Source organism: Bos taurus, chromosome 19, assembly GCF_002263795.3.
Source record: "Bos taurus isolate L1 Dominette 01449 registration number 42190680 breed Hereford chromosome 19, ARS-UCD2.0, whole genome shotgun sequence".
In the NCBI taxonomy this organism is placed as follows: domain Eukaryota; kingdom Metazoa; phylum Chordata; class Mammalia; order Artiodactyla; family Bovidae; genus Bos; species Bos taurus.
In genome coordinates this window covers 50,752,705-50,772,491 of record NC_037346.1, presented here as the reverse complement: position 1 = coordinate 50,772,491, position 19,787 = coordinate 50,752,705, and the positions used below count along the sequence as shown (strand labels likewise).

Sequence of the window (19,787 nt, the reverse complement as noted above, 5' to 3'; positions counted from 1 at the left end):
AAGAGAAAAGAGAAAGGAGGGTGAGTCATCACGGGGCAGGAGGATGCGGTGCACATGGAGAGCTGGGTTCAGTGAGTGCTGGCCGAGCTTCTCTCCAGCAGGAACCAGAGATCCCACGTCAGCTTCCTTGTGGGAGCCCACGAAGGCCAGTGTCCTCCAGGGCAATGGCTGTATCTGGAGGTCCTGGCCCTGGTGTCCCGCACAGCGGGTCTGTGTGGACATGTGCTCTCCAGGTGTTCTGGGGGCCTGGACCTGCCCCTCCACTGGGCACACAGGATACTTGGCTGTGAAAACATCTCCTGTCCTGATCATTTCATAATGGGTCCCTCGGAGGTTCCGAGGTTAATGGCTGACTCACGGCACTTCCCAGGCTGTCATCTACCCTGTGCCCTCTGGCCATGCTTGCGAGCATCTGCAGCGGCACAGCAGCCCTGATGCGCGTGGCCAGGCCCAGGCCAAGGACCCTGGAGCTATAGCAGACGCTCTAAGTGTGGGCAGCCCTCCCTAAATACCGGCAACAACTGTCTTTGCACGAGGGCACTCTAGGTGATGTTTGAAAAGTCCCTTGAGCTTTTCACTGTTTTCCTAGCTTTTAAAACTAAAAATGTATTTCTTTAAAAAAAAAAAAAAATGTACCAGGAAGATGTTATTAAAAAGCAACTGTGAGGCTACAAGACTGTATTGTACAACATGTGGAATGTGGACGGTATTTTGTAATAACTGTAAATGGAGCATAACCTTTAAAAACTGTATACAAATAAATAAAAAATGAAAAAAATAAAAAGCAGTGGTGAGATGATGCAAGCTCAGCGGCTGCTCTCCTTCCTGGGCTGGCCCAGCATGCAGGGTTAAGACGCTGTGCTTCCAATGCAAGGGGCATGAGTTCGATCCCTGGTCGGGGTTGCGATCCTGCATGCCATGTGGCTCAGCCAAAAAAATAAAATATAAAAAATAAAAGAACGCTGACACAGGGCGTCAAGTCAGGATAGGTGGGGCCTGGCTGCCTGGTGCTGGCGTCTCACACATGTGAGACACACTTCAGGGATGCACACCGTCTGCCCAGTGTCACAGAGCCCACCACTGTGGGCCTGGTGGTGTGACACGGAGCAGTCTGGAGGGGTCCGCCCAGCACATGGCCACGTGCTGCACAGGTGGACGACAGGGACCAAACTGGCTCAGACTCCAATCTGGGGAAAGGCCGGGACTTGGAAAGCACACACAGGGCTGTGAGCCAGGCTTCTTGCAGTGACTCCAGCACCATAAGCTGGGCGCTGGCCAGGCGTACCCAGGCCCTGGTCCCCTCTCTCATTTTGTGCCCTTTCTACTCCTCTGGCCTCTGGAGATGTCTGGAGCTGCTTCTCCTTTCCTGGGGGCTTCGGGGGTCACACCCAGTGGCCTCTCCTTGTGCCCTCAGACCCAAAGCTGAGCCAGGTCCTGCTCTCCCCCTGCCCCCTGCCTGCCAGCGCCAGGTCCTGGAGTAGGGTGAGGATGTGGGTCCCTGGATATCCCCAGGTTTCCCTTTACTTCCTGTGGCCATGGCTGCTCCTCCCTCATTGAGAAAGCGCCCATGTCTTTGGTTCTTCAACCCTGGGTGAATTCTTCCTCTCTACACAGAGACCTTCTCACCCTAGACGTCTTTACAACTGCTTGTAAAGGGATCTCTGGTCAGCCCTGTCCTGCTAACTCGGTTTCCTTCTGGAAGGCCATTGCCATTGGGGAGGGTCAGGGTCAGGAGTCTGACCACTGCGATGTGGGGGTCCCTCCCTACAACTTGAGGGACCAGCCCCTTCAAGGGTTCGTGGGCATGACCTGAGTCCATCCCATTGTCTGCCTGGGGGACGAGGCGTAGGGAGAAGGGCCAGCCTAGGGCCCAAGACCTTTGCTTGGGAGGCCGTGCTTCCTGTGGCCAGTGGTTAGGAGCTGATTGCTAGTTCAGCCGGATGCCAAGCAGGCGGTTCCAATGTTTCTGCTGGAAGCACAGGCTGGGCTGACCAACTTGTCTGCCTAGGAGCAGGGCCTCTAAGCTGAAAGGACGGCACAGCCAGCCTTGCAGGGCACTGGTTTCTGCCCCTCTCCCTGCAAAGTCACCCTGAGGGGGTGACTGGCTCCTCCAGGTCAGGTGTCCAGAGCATGGCAGTCCTGGCTCAGGCATGAAGCTGAACAAGTCAGGCCTGCTCGACTTAGGACACTTCCTGTGCCCGAGCCGTGGTCTCTGCTTGAGTGATCTGTGCCCTCATTCAGACTTCACTCAGGGGGTGGGGTGTGGAAGCAAGGCCCCCATGGTGCTCTCTGCCGTCTCCTCCTTGCCTGACCTGTTCTGCTCTCTTTCTGCTCTGGACTTTGATGAGGCTTCAGGGACATTTAAGGGCATAGCACTTGCCTCCTACAGGCTGCTGTTACAGCCCCAGCCTTTGGGAAGGTTCAGTGAAATGCCCAAGACCTCCCAGTATGAACCTGGGGGCAGGATGGGGGCTGGGCAGGGGCGGACTGAGTCGAGGGGTTTGTGGGCCTGCCCTTTTGGTGGGTGGTCTTCCCCATGACCTTCCCTTACTGACCTAGAGCCTGGCATGTCTCATGGACCAGAGCCCCGGGGGGAGGAGGGTTAGTCTCCTGTCTAACTCCTGGGGCTCTCTGCGCACAGGGGCCTGTAAGGGTCCCAGCTCTCTGGATGCTCGGAGCTCCTGCCCAGCTCCCTTCTCAGTTGTCTTCCCATCTGTCTGTGCATCAGGGTGGCTCTGAGCACAGGCACGTTAGGCCTCTAAAGGCAGTTGGAAAAGCACTCCCTGAGCTCCTGAGAAAGGGGATATGGAGCCATGTGTGCCCTGGTTCTCCAGAACTTTCTGTGGAGCTGGGGCACTACTCAAGACTCAGGTCCCAGTTGTAGCCTTGGCCACAAGGGGCAGGACCTCCTCAGGCTCACTTCAGCCTCTGCTGGTCTTGCTGGGCCTTCCCTCTCCTCTCTGGGGTGATTCCCTCTGGGTGCTGATGGCCCCGCGCTTCTGCTGAGACTTCTCTCCTGCTTCCCTGGGAGCACCTTGAGTCCCCAAGTTCTACATTTCTCAAGTTGGGGGAATTATACCCCCTAGGGCTCCTCACCCTCACCCTGGGCATCCTTGTGAATCAGTGGTTAAAAGTTAGATTCTGTTACACTCCTCGCCCCAAATCCTGTGGGATAGAGCCCCAAGCCTTCAGTGTACGAGGCGCGTCGATGGTGGGTGACATGGACCCCCGAGCCTGTCCTGAGCAGCCCTGCCTGCCTGGGAACTGCTGCAGGCCCCTGGTGCAGAGGCTCTGGGCTGATACTTCCAGACTTGACTCCCTTCAGCAGCGTGGAGGAGGGGCAGGCAGGAAATGCCAGATCCTCAGGGCCCTGCAGCCACTCCCAGCCGTGGGCTGGGGGCGCTGACCAGACAGCCCTGGTTAACAGACCAGCATCACCACCCCCGCCCCCCCCACTCCGCACTTCCTGAAGTTAACGCCTGCCGCCAACCCCTGGCTGCCCCTTCTCACCATCATCTTTGGGGGTGTCTCCTCCCTGGTTCTGGGCTCACCCAGGACTGCCTGCTAGTGCCCCTCAGTGCAGCCCCATGGGGCTCCCACCCTGGGCTTCAGGAAGTGCCTCAGGCAGGGGACTTAGAGGGGAAAGGTTCTGTGGCAGAGGAGAGCCAGCACTGCCTCCGTCGTGACCCTACCCCTTCTCGGGCCCTGTCTGAGGCCCAGCGCCTCAGAGGAGAGGGGCTGGGAAAGGCCGCGTCGGGTGGGTGGGCAGAGGGGGTAGGCTTGAGTGCAGGGGCGAAGCGGAGGAAGGGGAAACAGCGCCAGGACAGAGGTCAAGATGCAGGGGGCTGGGGGCGGGGAGGCGGCGGAAAGCAGCGGCTGGGCCTCCAAGCCTGGCTGGTGCCCACTCTGGGACGGGAGAGGGCAGCTGAGTACCCAGGCTGCACCCAGACGATGTGTGTCCTCTGTAAGGTAGTGTGGGGACGGCAGGGAGGGCATGGTGCCACACGGGGGCGGGGGGGTCAGATGTTGATCTGCCTTCTTTTCATAGAGGGGCTTTCCTGGTGGCTCAGATGGGAAAGAATCCTCCCACAATGCAGGCCTGGGTTCGATTCCTGGGTCAGGAAGATACCGTGGAGAAGGGAACGGCAACCCACTCCAGCATTCTTGCCTGGAGAATCCCACGGACAGAGGAGCCTGGCAGGGTCGCAAAGAGTCGGACGTGACTGAGCGACTAACACACTTCTTTGCATAGAGATCAAACAATGGAAAACAGATGAACAAGGTGACATTCATTAAAAAGCACACTTTCACAGGGGCTCGTGGAGGCTCTGCCCCTCAGTAGGTCAGACCAGGAACCCAAGAATCCTAGGGTCCTCCCATGGAGGGGCTGCCCACCTCTGCACCTAGCCAGGGTGCAGACTGGCAGTACACATGCCTCGAGGGCCTGCCCTCTGCTCCTCTTGGCAGGGGGGACACTGTGACTGAAGCAACGCTCTTCCTGTCCATAGAAATGTGCCCCTTGGGAGGGCTGCCAATTGGCCCCAAGCACAGTAGCTGCAGGTCTTATTCCAGGCCCCAGGAGATGACCCTGAGGACCCTGTGGGCTACTTTGGGAAACCCCTCCCAATCTCCTCACTCCTTGTCCAGGACAGACATGCACTGCAGGGCAGGCACACAGCACTCAGGGCTGGGAGTGAGCTTTGCACAGACCTACTGTGTGCCCAGTAGTTGCCCACAGCTTCTCTGTTGCTCCCTGTCTGATTTCAGCTCAAGTCGGGGGCCTGAGGCTGGCGAGGAGGCCAGGAGCCTCTCCAGGGGCCTGGGCCCCAGAACAACTGACCACGTGAACACAAGCATGGCATGTGCCAAGTGCTGCCCTGGTGCCAGGCCCAGCTCTTAGCGAAGCTTCCTGGACACACATCCACCTCATGCCCGGGCCCTGCATAAGGGGCCCCGGCCTGACACAGAGGTGGTGCAGCTGGGCTGAGAGCAAAAGGCCAGGATGTCAACCTGCAGCCTCTGGGCTGGAGGTGAGAACGCAGCTCTTGCCCCTCTGTCAGGCCTTGCTCAGGCACTGCCAAGAGCAGGGCTCCCGTGGAGCTCTGAACGCCCGACCTGCGTCCCCAGCCCTGAATCGGGTGCTCCTTCTGTGGATGGCTGGCTTTTCTGCCCACCTACAGGGTTCCCTCAGTCCCCACGTGGACCAGAGAAGGCTCAGCCCTGGTCGCAGAGTGAATCCTGAAACCCGCATGTTGGTAGCAGGGTCTGCCCAAAGTTGAACAGAATTTTCTGCTACGAGATCTCTTGCTCACTCGTCTGTGACATCTGTAGTTCAGGACTGTAACTGGGTTTCTATTTTAAACTCAGATATAAACAGAGTAGTGTGTGTGATGGTACCAAAAGCACTCACGGTCGAACCTTTGAAACAAGAAACCAGGCCAATGAGAGCCACATATGCAAAGCACAGACAATCTTTCACCATCTTTCCCAAGTTAAAAAGCAAATGCCGGGCTTCCCTGGTGGTCCAGTGGTTAAGAACCTGCCTTGTAATGAAAGGAACACCAGTTCGACCCCTGGTCAGGGAAGATCCCACACACCTCGGGGCAATTAACCTGATACACCACCACAACTGCGGCCTGTGCACCTTCGAGCCCGTGCTCCACAACAAGAGAAGCCACTGCAAAGAGAAGCCCACACTCCGCAACGAGAGAGCAGCGCCTGGTCACCGAACTGGAGAACGCCCATGCGCAGCAACAAAGACCCAGAAGCCCCAGCGCAGCCAAAGAGAACAGATAAGTAAAACAAATCCCTCATTTCCCAGCATGTTTCACTGTTACTGTGCTTACTTGAAGAATTAATGGTATTCTTATAGGATGTTAATGGAGGACATAATTTGGATCTGCTAAACTTATACATAAACTTCTACATCTTTGTACTGAACTCTGTTAAACACAAAGTTTAAAATCCCTACAGGGATGCAGGCAGGAGGGTTTCTCAAACAAGTGGGATAAAAATTCTGGTTCCGTCTAAGGAGCCACATTGAGAATACTCTTGGGAGAAGTGCTTACATATGGAGAAAAACAAATATAGAAGAAGCTGCCAGACACTTGAGAAATAGGGAAATCAAACCTATACAAACCCACAACAACCCAAAATGAGAATTCCAGACATTGTGGCTGTGATGGGGGTGGGATGGCCAGATGTGGGGAGAAAGGGAGCGCGTAAAGAACATGCCTATGGAGGGGAAACGCAGAAGTGGTAACAAGTGTGAGAAATCAATAGGGCTGTGTAAACACGTGTGAGTGAGTGAGATTATCCTTGGGCAAAAGTAGACTGTGTAACTTATAATGCAGCAGAAGGAAACTTGAATTCTCCGATGAAAGGTAGGAATGTAGAAAAAATAAACAGGAATAAAGTAAACAGATGAGAAATAAATAACATGGAGAATTAAGCCCAATAGATAAATGAGTTAAATTCATCAATGAAGAAAAATTCTCAAGTTGGATTTATTCAAAACAAACAAACAAGATTCAACAAGATGTGTACAGATGTTTTAAACCCATTTAAAACAAAAGACAAGGAGTCCCCTGGTGGTCTAATGGTTAGGAGTCTGTTTGCACTGCAGGGGGCCTCGTCAGGGAATAAGATCTCACATGACTTGTGGTGGTGTGGCCAAAAACAAAACCAAAAAAGATACATAAAAATTGAAAGCAAACAAAAAATAAAATTAGGCACAAACTGTCATAAGGTGTAAAGAAGAACTCTGAGTCCTGGTGAAGGGACAACTTCAAAACACACCAAATAACATCTGAAAGAGAGCTGCAAGGCAAAGTAGATAATCCAAAAACAGGTAGGTGGAGGTTTTAATCACCCCTATTGATCATAAACCTATACAGAGACGGCAAAGACTTAGTCAACGGAATTAATTAGTTTGAGTTATTAGACACAGAGATGTCTAAACTAGTAGGCAGATAGTACACTTTCTTTTTTTTGCCAAACACAGACCATACACAGAATCAGACCACATATACTCTTTGCAGCCCCATGGACTGTAGCCCACCAGGTTCTTCTGTCCATGGGATTCTCCAGGCAAGAATACTGGAGTGGGTTGCCATTTCCTTCTCCAGGGGATCTTCCTGACCCGGGGATTGAACCTCGTCTCTTATGTCTCCCGCACTGGCAGGCAGGTTCTTTATCTCTACTGCCACCTGGCAAGCCCCTCAGGCCACAGGGCAAGTCTCCATTCATTCCAAATAGAATATGAATACAATAAAGTTAGAAACCAACATCAAAATCTCCCCAAATCCCTTCTGCTTGCACACTAACTTATTACTGAATAATCCTTGAGTTATGTAGGAAACCATATGGTGAATTCAAAAAATATTTAGAATTGAATCTCACAATTTGTAGGACATAGCTCAAGCGGCTGCCAATACACTTATCTGGAAATACTAACATCTCATCTACCAGGAGATGAACTAGCCTTCAGGGGGAGAAACTGGAGAGAAAGGAACAGAACGAACTTGGGAACAAGAAAAAGGAAGTCGTAGCATTAAAGGCAAGATTCAGTGAAATGGAAACTCCAAGAAAACAAGCAGCACAGAGCATCAACAGAACCCAAACTGTTGTCTGCAGAGATGAATAAGATTAACCTCTGCCAAGATGGATCCAAAAAAAAAAAAAAGGGAGAGAAAATGAACATGGTAGGGGAAGACTGGGTAAAAATGAATGTTATAAACACCTGTTCACTAGTAAGTTAATAAAATCTAGATGAAATGGAAAGTTCCAAAACCAGTACCAAAAAAAAAAAAAGCATTTAAATATCCAATAATTAATAAGAAAATTGAAATGATGATCAAAAACTTCCCTCCCCAAAGACTTTTGGCTCAGATGGCTTTACAGGAGGTTCTACTGAATTTTCAAAAGAAGAGATCCAAATTTCAAGGAATAGTCAATTTCTGTCTTATTCCAACTACTCAGAAAAGTAGAAAAAGAGCTCATTTTATGAGGTAATCTACATTTCTAAACCAGATAAATACAAGCCAAAGGAAAAAAAAATCACAGGAATATTTAACTTATAAATGTAGCTATAAAAACTATATATATCAACATTAGCAAGCCAAATTAGTATTAAAAATATATCAAGTATAGTTTATCCCAATAATGCAAGGCGGGTTCCATATCAGAAAATCTACCACCGTATTTCATCACAATAAGAAAAAAAATATATATGATTATCTTAATCAATGCAGGAAAACATCTGATGAGGTTTAACACTTATTCATGACGAAAAATCTTGGTAAATCAAGAACGTAAGGGAAAAATTTTAACTTGACAGAGGTTATATTTAAAAATTCACGGCAAAAAAAAAAAAAAAAAAAATTCACGGCAATCACTTTAGTGTAAAATCAGCCTCAATCTCTTCAAGTCAGAGAATGAGACAAGATGCCCCTGATGACACTCAGGGCCCCAACCAGCTCTGTAAGGAAATTAAATGAAACAGGACTACAAGCACTGAAGGAAAGAAACAGTCACTGTCTGAAGACACCAGGATCATCCACTTAGGGAAAAAAGCACCGCAAGACAAAGTGTTGGTGCTTCCCTCATAGCTCAGTTGGTAAAGAATCTGCCTGTAACGCAGGAGACCTCGGTTCGATCCCTGGGTCGGTCAGAAAGATCCCGTGGAGGAGGAAATGGCAACCCACTCCAGTATTCTTGCCTGGAGAATCTCATGGACAGAGGGGCCTGGCGGGCTGCAGTCCATGGGGTCGCGAGAGTCGGACACGACTTAGCGACTAAACCAGCACCACCAAGGAAGTTCAGCAAGAAGGACGGGCAGATGAGCCTGCTGTGTACTACAGAGCACTTCTCTGGAGAACTGTGACCTTCCAGCAAATAGAATAAGTATTGGAAACCGTAAGAGAACTCTAAGTCAGCCTGCCCTATTTTGAAAATGAAGTCTCGCTGGAACACAGCTTGATATGCCCCGTCGTGGCTGTCTGTGGCCAGAGGGTGGCTGCTCTTCCCACTGCTGCTTCTGCTACCAGCGCCTCGGGGCCCTCCCTCTCTTGAAAAAGTGTGAAATGTGCAGTGTTCTCCAGAGAGCAAATAACCCCTTATGGATAAAAACAAAACAAAAACAGAAGTGGGTGGGTTTGTTCTATACACTGATTCTATACTTTTTTTTTTTTTTTAAGTTGAGTTACTATTTCTTGAAACAAAGTCTTGAGTGCAGGCTTGGGGGAAAGGACAGCCCTGGCTGGGATGAGCGTAGGATGCCAAAGGCTCTTCCACCCCTCCCACCTTCAGGGCTCTTGAGGCCCTTCCAAGAGGCTCTGGGGCCCCGATGGGAGGGCACTGTCGACAGTAATGACCTCCCTGAGGAGTCCTGAGTGCCCAGTGGAAGATAATTAAGAGGGCCTGAGTAAATTGATACGAATTACAAGAATTCTGCAAGGATCTGCAGTGGTGTGAGGAGAGTTGACACTGGGTGTCTGTCCTACTTTGGCTCTTCTTGATTTTGCCTGGAACAGACGTAGATAACCCAGCGTAGAAACCAAGATCAGGAGGGGCCATGCAGCGGGAGAGAGACAGAACATCGAGAGCAGAAGGCCAGAGTTCTCCAGAATATGCTGCTCCCAGCTGCTGTCTGGGTGATGCCGAACTTAGGAGATCTTTTGCGTTTTTTTTTTTTAATAACTTCCATTGAGCTATAATTTATATACAATAAAACGCACCCATTTTAGGGGTACATTTCAATGGGTTGTATAAAATCTATACATCTATGTCTATGGAACATTTCCTTCAACCCCAAACATCCCTACTCCCAGCCTGAAACAACCACCGATCTGCTTTTTGTCATCACTGACTATGTAGGTCGTTTCTAGAAGTTCACATAAAAAAGAGTACCCTAGGGGGATTCCCTGGTGGCTCAGAAGATGAAGAATCCACCTGCCAATGTAGGAGTACAGGTTTGATCCCTCATCTGGGATCAGCTAGGCTTGTGCCCCACAACTATTGAGCCAGAGTTCAAGAGCCTCAGAGCTGCAGCTACTGAGCCCATGAGCTGCAGCTGCTGAAGCCTTTGCGCTCTGCAGCCTGTGCTCCACAAGAGAAGCCACTGCAATAAGTTCGTGCACTGCAGCTAGAGAGTGGCCCCCACTGACTGCACCTAGACAAAAGCCCATGCAGCAACAAAGACCCAGCGCAGCCAAAAATAAAAACATTAAAAAAAAAAGTACACTAGGGACTGCTTGATGTCTGGTTCTTCCAGAGATCAAAGCAATGTTTCTGAGGTTCAGTCCTGTTGTCATTATGTACTGGTAGTTCTTTTGCTTGCCGAGCAGGAGTACAGCATACTTGTTTTGTCCCTCAATCGTGTCCGACTCCTGCAAGCCCGTGGACAGTAGCCTGCCAGGTTCCTCTTGTCCATGGGATTTTCCAGGCAAGAATACTGGAGTGGGTTGTCATTGCCTTCTCCAGGGGATTTTCCAGACCCAGGGATCCAACCCACATCTCCTACATTGGCAGGCGGACTCTCTACCACTGACCATCAGCAGATAAATGGAGAAGCAGCACATCACACTGCTCCACAGCAATCTGCTTTTCCATTTACCTGCCGATGCACACTTGTGTTGTTTCCATCGGACATTCGTGTTAAGGCCTTTGGGGCGTGAATGTTTCTCTTACATGGTTACCATGGAACTGAATGGCTGAGTCGTGTAGCACGTTTTTTGCTTTTTGATAGGTAAGAAGCGGATTTATTTAGAGAGAAACACACTCTCCAGACACAGTGTGGACCATCTGAGGAGGCGAGAGCAACTGCAAGTTTGTTTTTTTTAAGAAACTGCCAGACTGTTTTCCAAAGCAGTTGACCACCCTGCGTTCTCTCAAGCAGTGTGAGTTCCAGCGGCTCCCTGTGTTTGCTACAACGATTGTACTGATATCACCATATTATTGTAAGGTTTCGGTTGTCTGAGTGACTGTAGTGGCACCTCAGTTCAGTTCAGTTCAGTTGCTCAGTCGTGTCCGACTCCTTGCGACCCCATGAGTCACAGCACGCCATGCCTCCTCACTGTGGTTTAAATTTGCATTTCCCTGATGACTGAGTATCTTTCATGGGCTTGCTGGTCATTTGTATCTCTTCTTTTTTGAAGTGTCTTCTGTAGTATTTTGGCTGTTTTAAAAATTGGGCTTATTTATTTACCACTAAGTTGTAAAGTTCTTTGTATATTCTGGATCAGGTCCTTGATATGTCTTCAAATATTTTCTCCCAGCTTATCTTTTCACCTTCTTGAGAGTGTCATTGCAGAAGCAGAACTTTAACATTTTGATGAAGCCCAATCCATCAAATTTTTTTCTTTTAAGGTTGAGACTTTTTTCTATCCTAAGAAATTTTTGTCTATCCCAAAGTCACAAAGATCTCCTATGATTTCTTCTAGACGTTTTATAGCTTTTTTAAATATTTATTTATTTGGTGATGCTGGGTCTTAGTTGTGGCATCCAGGATTTTGGATATTTACCGTGGCGTTCAGGATCTTTTTTTAGTTTCAGCATGTAGGATCTTTAACTGCAGCGTGTGGGATCTAGCGTCCCGATCAGGGATCAGATCTGGGCCCCCTGCATTGGGAGTGCAGAGTCTTAGCCACTAGACCACCAGGGAAGTCTCTTCCTGCCTACTCTTGAATTTGTGTTTTTAAATCCCATTTTATCTCTACTACAACCCTATTAGCTATACATCTTTGTGCTTTTTGTTTGTTTTGTTGTTTTTGAATGTTGCTCTATGGTATATACATTTTTAGTTTGTCACATTCTACCCTGAAGTAGTAGTATACAAGTTCACGAATAAGAGCCCGACAGGAGCGTACTTTCTTTTCCCCTTCCCATCATTTATGCCACCTTGTCGTATGTTTCACTTGTATATGTATCACAAATCCCATCATACACTGTCATCACGTGTGCTTTAAACAGCCAGTGATCTTCCAAAGAAAACCGTAAGCCTATTTCCATTATTTATCCACAAACTCACCTGCTGCCTCTGTATTTCTCTCTGATGACCCCAATTTTCATTTGCCATCATTTCCTTTGCCTGAAGGATGTCCTTTACTATTTCTTGTAGTGAAGGTCTGCTGGTGATGGATTCTATCTGGTTTGTCTGTGAACGTCTTTATTTTGCCTCCATTTTTAAAGGATCTTTTTGCTAGATACAGAATTCTACTTTGTGAGCTCCTTTTTCTTTCGGCTTGGAGACAATTGATGATCCCTTGTTGTCTCGTAGCTATAGTTTCTGAAGAGAAGTCTGTCATAATTTTTATCTTCATTCATCTTTAAGTAATGTGTCTTTTCTTTGACTGTTTTTAAGATTTTACTTTATTGCTGATTTTCAGAAACTTGGTTATGATATTCCCTGGATTGAATTTGTGCCTGTGTGTTTATCCTGGTGCTTGGGGTTGACAAATTTTTTGAATCAGTGAATTAGGAGTTTTCATCAAATTTAGGGGGAAAAAAAGGGCATCATTTCTTCAAACATTCTTTCTGCCCCTCCTTCTTCCCTGTTAGACTGGTGGATGCTCTCTTTCAGGTTGCCAGAGCTGTTTTCTGTGCCCTCTGTTTTCTCTCTGTGTGTCATTTCGGGTTGATTCTATTGCTATGTCTTCAAGTTCCTTGTTTTTCCTTCTGCTATCTCTATTCTACTGTCAATCCCATCCGATGTGTTTTCCTTACCAAATACTGTATTCTTCAATCTCTGGAAGTGTTGTTTGGTTCTTTTTTATAGTTTCAGTTCTTATCACTGTTTTCCTTTAAATACCTGAATATAGTCGTAACAGTCATTTCAACATCTTTGCTTGCTTGCTTCCTCATTTCTGTCATTTCTGGACCTCTTTTCATTGAATGCTTTTCCTTTTGGCTTTGGATCACATTTTCCTGCTTCGTCACAAGTCTTGAAATTTTTAACTGGCTATTGTACATTTTAGGTATTGTGTTGGAATTTGTCTTTTTAAGAATGTTGAGCTTTGTTTTATAGGCTGTCAGGTTCTCATTTCGTCATTTCAAAGACTGTTTTTGAGCCTTTCAAGGTAAGTCTAGATGAGTCTGCACTTCAGAGACACATAGCTCTATGACCAAGGTGTGACTTCTCTGGGTCTCCAACGAATGAAGGCTGGAGATTGACTATCTCCCCACCATCTTAGAGGTCTGGAAATGGTTACCCTTACAAGCTGCTTATCTTCCCTTTGCCTGAATTTGTGGAGTTTTATTCTGCACATCAATGAACTAGGACACGGTAAAGAGGTAAAGACTCAAGACAATTCCTACAAGGATTTCTGGAGCTCTCTTCTGTGTACCCCGCCCCCCATCCCCACCCCCTCCCCGCGAATCTTTCCTGCAACTTCCAGCCCCTCTGCCTTCCCAGACACCCATTCCCGCTTCCTCCACCAGAGAAGGCACTGCGCCTTGCTTGGTACTCCCTGCCCTGTGACTGAGCCCAGAAGATGCCTCGGGGCAGAAAGCCAGGGGGCCCGACAGGCGCCTCGTTTGTCTTCCTCGTTCAAGGATCCCGGTCCTCTGCTACCTATTTTCCCACGTCTGAAAACAGCTGTTTCACATATTTCGTCTATGCAGAGGTGGATGTTAATGTATAGTCCTTAGTCTGGCCAAGAGTAGGAGTGAATGCCAGTCATGCTGTGGCCCCAGAAAAAACAGCACTGAAGTAGACGCCAACTTGGCTACATCAAAGTATTTACTTTGTTTTAAAAGTTATTTCAACACAAGTTTTTTTCCCAAGTGGCAGGAAAAGCTGTTTCATCATAACAACTTCAAAAAAGAGCTAACAAAGATCTATTTGACTGTGTGTGTGTGTGTGTGTGTGTGTGTGTGTGTGTGAGCGAGTGCACACATGCTCAATTGTCTCTGACTCTTTGCAACCCACCGGACTGTACCTTGCCAGGCTCCTCTGTCCATGGGATTTCCCAGGCAGGAATACTGGAGTGGGTTGCCATTTTCTCCTCTAGGGGATCCTCCCAGACCAAGGTCAAAACCTGCATCTCTTGCATCTCCTGCTTTGGCAGGTGGATTCTTTACCATGGTGCCACCTGGGAAGCTCCTATTTGACCCTATATTTCTCAAAAAGTTTAGAGGATACTTTACGTCCTAAAAAGTCTCAGGTTATAATAAGCAGTAAAGGCGGGAAGCTGGAGTTGCTCACCTAATTCAAGATACTGCACGGCTCCCTTCTTGGACCAGAACCCTGGTTCTTAGATTTCTCTGGCTGCAATTACAGAAGATGCTAAAGGGTGGTGCACACTGGTAGACCTGGCTCTCTCATTCAGTCCCATCCTAAGAGTAGTAATGTGCAGAGCCAAAAGGACAAATGTGATGCTGGCAAACAGGGCAGGGCCCTTGTGATCCCCCCGCTCCCCGGTGGATGCTGGAAGAGTCCTGGTCACGCTGCTCAGTGGGCGCGCCTGGGGTGCCTGAAACTGCTCTCCTCACTCAGCCCCTGGGTTTACTGAGAAACATAAAGTTTCTGTGGGGAGGCCAGATCGTGATGCTCCTGGTCTTGAGAGCGTGCAGGCAAGGCGACTCAAAGGTCCTGTGTTCAGAGTGTGTTTGTATGTCCTCAGAGCACGGCTGAGCTGGCAGACCCATGGCTGAATCAGTCTGCCTTCAGAGAAAGGCCCCAAACGCTGCTTCTGAGTCCAAGCATCCTTCAGGGGAGGCCTGGAACAGTCTCCACTCAAAAATACACAATGCCAGGGTAAGCTGGTATCCTCAGGGCCCACTCAGCCCTATTCAGTGACTGGTGACACCCTGAAGAACGGCTCCTAACCACAAAGATGAGACCAAAGGGACCCGTACGTTGGTTCTGCAGTCAATCACGACTCTCAGAGCAGGAGAATCTCAGTTTACCTGGCAGTCACTTTATTCTGGGTCTGGGAAGGCGCTTTGCTGGAGGCTGTCCCCTGGAGCTGGAGGCCACACAGACCATGTACCACTGGGCATGGCTGGATCTGGCTCCCAGGGTTTTCTGTAGCTTACAGACTGAGCTGCAATTTGGCCTGTATGTTTTAACTAGTTGCCAATATTAAAAAACTGAAACATTCCATATAAAAAAATGGGGCTTCCCAGGTGGCTCAGCGGTAAAGAATCTGCCTGCCAATACAGGAGACATGGGTTTGATCCCTGGGTCGGGAAGATCCCCTGCAGGAGGAAATGGCAACCCACTCCAGTATTCTTGCTTGGAAAATTCCATGGACAGAGGAGCCTGGGGGGCCATAGTTCAGTGAGTCACAAAAGAATCAGATACGACTAAGTGACTGAGCACCATATAAAAAAACCAGACTTCTAACACCTCTTAAAAAATGGGAAGATCTGGCTTATTGAACCCGCACTGCTGTGCAGGGATTGCCATGGAGTAGCATCATCAACTGCTTCTGCTGGACAGGCTGGCTGGTCAGGCCCCCACCACCCGCTGGCCAAGTACTGCCCAGCGGCTGGTCAGGCCCCTCCGACCTGCTGGCCAAGTACTGCCCAGCAGTCAATATGGTCCTGCCTCCCTTCACTCAGCCACCTGTTGCCTGGCACCCAGGGCACTATCATCTGGGACCTTCTTCAGTTCTGTGGGCTCACGGGCAGCAGTTGGACAGTTTGGATTCTGATCCTGATTCATGAACGGGGGGGGGGGGGGGGGGGGCTGTGTGACCTTGAGCAAGCAGCGTTAACATCTCTGGGTCTCGTCATCTGAATGTCAAGCCTTGGCCTCCAGGAGCTGTTGGAAAAGGATCCGCGGTGGCGGGCAGAGTGATGTCTGGGCTGATGGCAGCACTGGGCCCTATGTGAGCAGACACTGAGTTGAGAACAGGAAGTGGTTGGTTACTTGCTTCCTGGATCCTCAGAACAGCTGGGCAACTAGGATTTAGGTGCTATCTCTACGGTGAGATCTGCACAGAAATGTTCTTATTACACAGGGTTTAAAAATAACTTTGGATTAGCAGCAGTTAACAGGCTCATGCATGCTTCATCTTAAAATTTTGTGCAACCCTTGTTAAAGGAAAAAAAAAATTAATTTCAGGAGAAACTAATATGATTTTCAAAAGAACAAACATTTAAAGAGAAAAAAAACCCCAACCCTTTAAAAGCTTTGTCCCCTTTCGTTCATCCTCAGTGAGTGGGGAGCACCCAGGGGGAAGAGCCTCTACCCAAGAGAATGTAGGGCTCACAGCCGGACTGCTCAGGACCATCTAAGACCCCATGGTAGAAACTTGAGGAGTGCCGCAGGGGGCCGGTGCTCAGAATGCTGGAATGGGGGAAGGTGTGTCCGGCCCCCAGGGCAGGGAAAGGCAGCTCCTCTCTTTCTGAAGGAATGTTTGCATTCCTTAGGAGCTTCTGCCCATTATCTGTGTGACCCCAGGGATAACCTTGGCCCCTCTGGACCGTCTGCCTGAGGATAAGGTCAGGCGTCTCTGCTCTGGAATTCCAGGGGGTGGGGAGAGGGTTTGGACGTGAGAACTCTGGCCTGGGCGGTGACTCACTGCCAGAGGTCTTGGAGTCCTCCTTTGGAAAGGGGACCCACTGACTAGATGGCATGGGTTTATGGTGGGAGTGGCTGCCTTAGCACAGGTGGGCACCTGGCAGGCACTCAACAAACATTTGCTTCTAGCTGGACTCTTTAAAAAAAAAAAAACATTCGGACTGCATTTATTTGTAAAAATCATGTCCCGCTCCTCCCCGCATCCTGCACCCAATGCCCTCCCCAGAGCAGGGGCCACAGCCTCTTCTAAGGCACTTTTCTACCCTTGGTGTTCTGACTTCAAGACCACAATGAATATGCATTTTCTTCTGTTGCCACCTTTCATGGTCACCTTAAAAAAGGGTACAAAACTGAACAACACACAAACCACACATAAAATGCCCAATCTTACCCATAATTTAAAAACTGCAACTAAAACCCATCAGATCAGATCAGACCAGATCAGTCGCTCAGTCGTGTCCGACTCTTTGTGACCCCATGAATTGCAGCACGCCAGGCCTCCCTGTCCATCACCAACTCCCGGAGTTCACTCAGATTCATGTCCATCGAAAAAACCCATACTGAAATACTATTTTTTTAACCTATGAAACTGGCAAAAAAAAAAAAAAAGCTTGAGAAAAATCTACCAGTACAGGTGTGAGGAGACAGGATTTACACCCTGTGGCCACGAACATGAATTGCACCAACTCTCTGAGGGTGATTTGGTAATACCTCCCAGAGCTCAGACCACTCACATCTTTGACCCAGAGATTTCACTCCTAGACACTCACCTGTCTACACATTCCCATAAGCAACCACCCACACCAGCAGACTCATGGCAGTACTGAAAACTAGAAGCAACCCAAGTGTCCGTGAATGTCAGACAGGTAAAAGGAAGTACTCACACACAGGACCACTGAACTACTTACTGTAAAGATCTGTGAGCTCAGTGTCAACCAAAATGGAGAAACACTACAGACAGAAACTTAAACAGCAGCAAGAGGATATACACACACACATTTAAATATAAGCTTCCATAGCCACAGAGTACAGAGCACATCTGGAGAAGAGCAAGGGAACCAGACAGAAGGCCAGGTGGGCAGGGGAGGAGTGGTGGAGAGGACTGATGTCCACTGAAAACCCTCTACGCTATTTTGGTTTATTTCTTAGCCAGTGGAGTGTCACTCATGCTGGAGGAGGTCTGGAGCCCCTCTGCTTCAGCGGACACGCCACGGCGTCGTGCTGAGCTGGGCTGCCTGCACACACAGCACGGACACGAGGGAGGCCACTGACTCCAACAGCCCCTGGGACAGAGTCACCAACAAACGCCCTCCAAGAAGGCCAGGCGGCGGGGCCTCCCCCCAGGCCTGCTCTGCTGGCAGGTCAGACGCCCGTACTTTCTGGTGCTGCCTTGGCTGAGTGTTTTTGCCACTTTGCGTATATCTGGTCAACTTGGATGAGTTATTTATATGTGGCTGACCCTTGTCATGTTGCTTAAAAATGTCCTTCTAGTTGGGTTATTTTTGAAAAGGTTAAAAAAGAAACATCTTAGAAATCTGTGATTTTTAAGTTACATCTAAGATGATATAACCTTTACAACTGATATAGTCATTTGTAAGTAGTTCTAATTCAGTGTAGTTTTAGGTTTGATTTAAGGCATTTAGCTGGGCCTGGGCTGCATTTTAGTGTGTGGTCTGGAGGCAGGCAGTGAGGACAGAAGCATGCTGCATCCCCACCCTGCTGGGTCTGGGGCTCTGATCTGTAGACTCTGGAAGGAAGGGCTTCTGCTCTGTGCCTGCCCCCCAGCCATCATCAGGCTGGGTCTCCCTACTCCCTCTTCCCCATGCATTTTATTGCTCTCAAACTTGAAAACCCACTTCTTTAGCTTCAAGCAAAATTCTGTCCCTATTTCATTGAATTACACTAACTGTTTACTTCAATTAGGAGAAAACAGCTGTCTTTATAATATTTAATACTCCATCCAGGAAGAGTCTGTCTTTCAAATCTGATACTTCTTAGACAATGCATGGTGGTTTCTCTAATCACACACACTTCCTGAGCCTCTGGATCCTTGCGCTGTGGACACGAGGCCTTGCTGGACTCCCATTCTTTGCAGTTATCTCTCTGCACATCCTGACTGAGCACCTATTGTGTACCTACCTGTCTGTGCTGGCCAGGGGACAGGGATCAAGGAAGCTGCCCCCACCTCCACATTCTTCCAGCAGAGAGGAGGACAGAGTCAAGCTAAATGAGAAAAACAGCAAGTGATCTGGAGACTAGCATTAAGTGGGAAGAAGACAGGAGACAAGCAGGGGGTGAATTTTGGAGGAGGTGGTGAGGGAGGGCTTTAGAGAAGAGGCGGTTGCTAGGGAGAGGAAGGTGGGGCATGCCCACCCACGTGCACAAGGGGCTGCATGCCTGTACAAGGTGGGGTGGGAAGGGGTGCAGCACGGAGCTGGGCTGCTTGTGTCTGGGGACAAGGGGTGATGGGATCAGAGTCCCAGAGCCACAGTGGGCAGGAAATGGTGGGGGGCAGGAGGGAGAGAGGAGGGAGTGAAGTGGGGGGAGAGGGGTGGGGAAGGTGAGAGGAGGCTAGGCATGGAGAGACTACACCCATCAGATCAAAGATCCAGGAGGATGGAGGAGGGGTTGTAGTGGCCCTGGGGTCTGGGGTGTGGCAAGGCCCAGGGTGTCAGGCTGCAGCCTTGCCTTGAGACCAGGCCAGACCGCAAAGCGGCAGTTCTGTGTGCTTGTGGCGGGATAGGGAGTGGGGCAGGGGCGGGGCAAAGCGGGGGGGGGGGGGCGGGGGGGGTGGGATGGCAGGATGGGGGTGGGTGGCAGGGACAGGTGGGGCAGGTAGGGGCAGGGCAGAGGTGGGAGGGTCAGCTCTGGTCTCACTTCAAAACCAAGAGGAGTGTGGCTTTTCAGCACAAAAACCTCCCTCCGTCCTGAGAAATACCATATAGTTCTTCATGTTATTAATGCAGATGCCACAACTTGGCAAACTATTTCATTATCACTTTTAACTCTGTTCATGACTGCTAGGTCTCACAGTCTGCTATTTAATGTGCTGAAAATGTTAAAAAAAAAAAAAAAAGCAGAGGGCAAGACATTCCACTTTCCAGAATGGAGCTTCCAGACTGCTTGACTGCGGACCAATACCCACACCATCCTTTATCATAAATGCTAACATGCTTACATCTTAAACCAAGTTGTGGTTATCATTTGAGTCACCAATAAGGTTTTAAAAAGTACTCTTATACAAAGTAGACATATCAGG

The 19,787-nt window shown here is 49.1% G+C and overlaps 1 protein-coding gene across 7 annotated transcripts in view; it reads right to left on the bottom strand.

Annotated features, from left to right (window-relative positions):
* Window positions 1–19,787, bottom strand: part of CCDC57 (coiled-coil domain containing 57) — a 110,515-nt gene that overhangs the window by 526 nt on the left and 90,202 nt on the right. The window contains exon 19 of one of the 7 annotated variants that reach the window (XM_010816488.4): window positions 614–15,829. The exons of 5 other annotated variants lie outside the window; for them this stretch is intronic. In XM_010816488.4, the coding sequence (XP_010814790.2) occupies window positions 15,735–15,829 (95 nt within the window). In that variant the 3' untranslated portion in view covers window positions 614–15,734. Of the gene's footprint in view, window positions 1–613; window positions 15,830–19,787 lie in introns of those variants that run through there. One more of the 7 variants, XM_024980977.2, reaches the window with a different exon arrangement.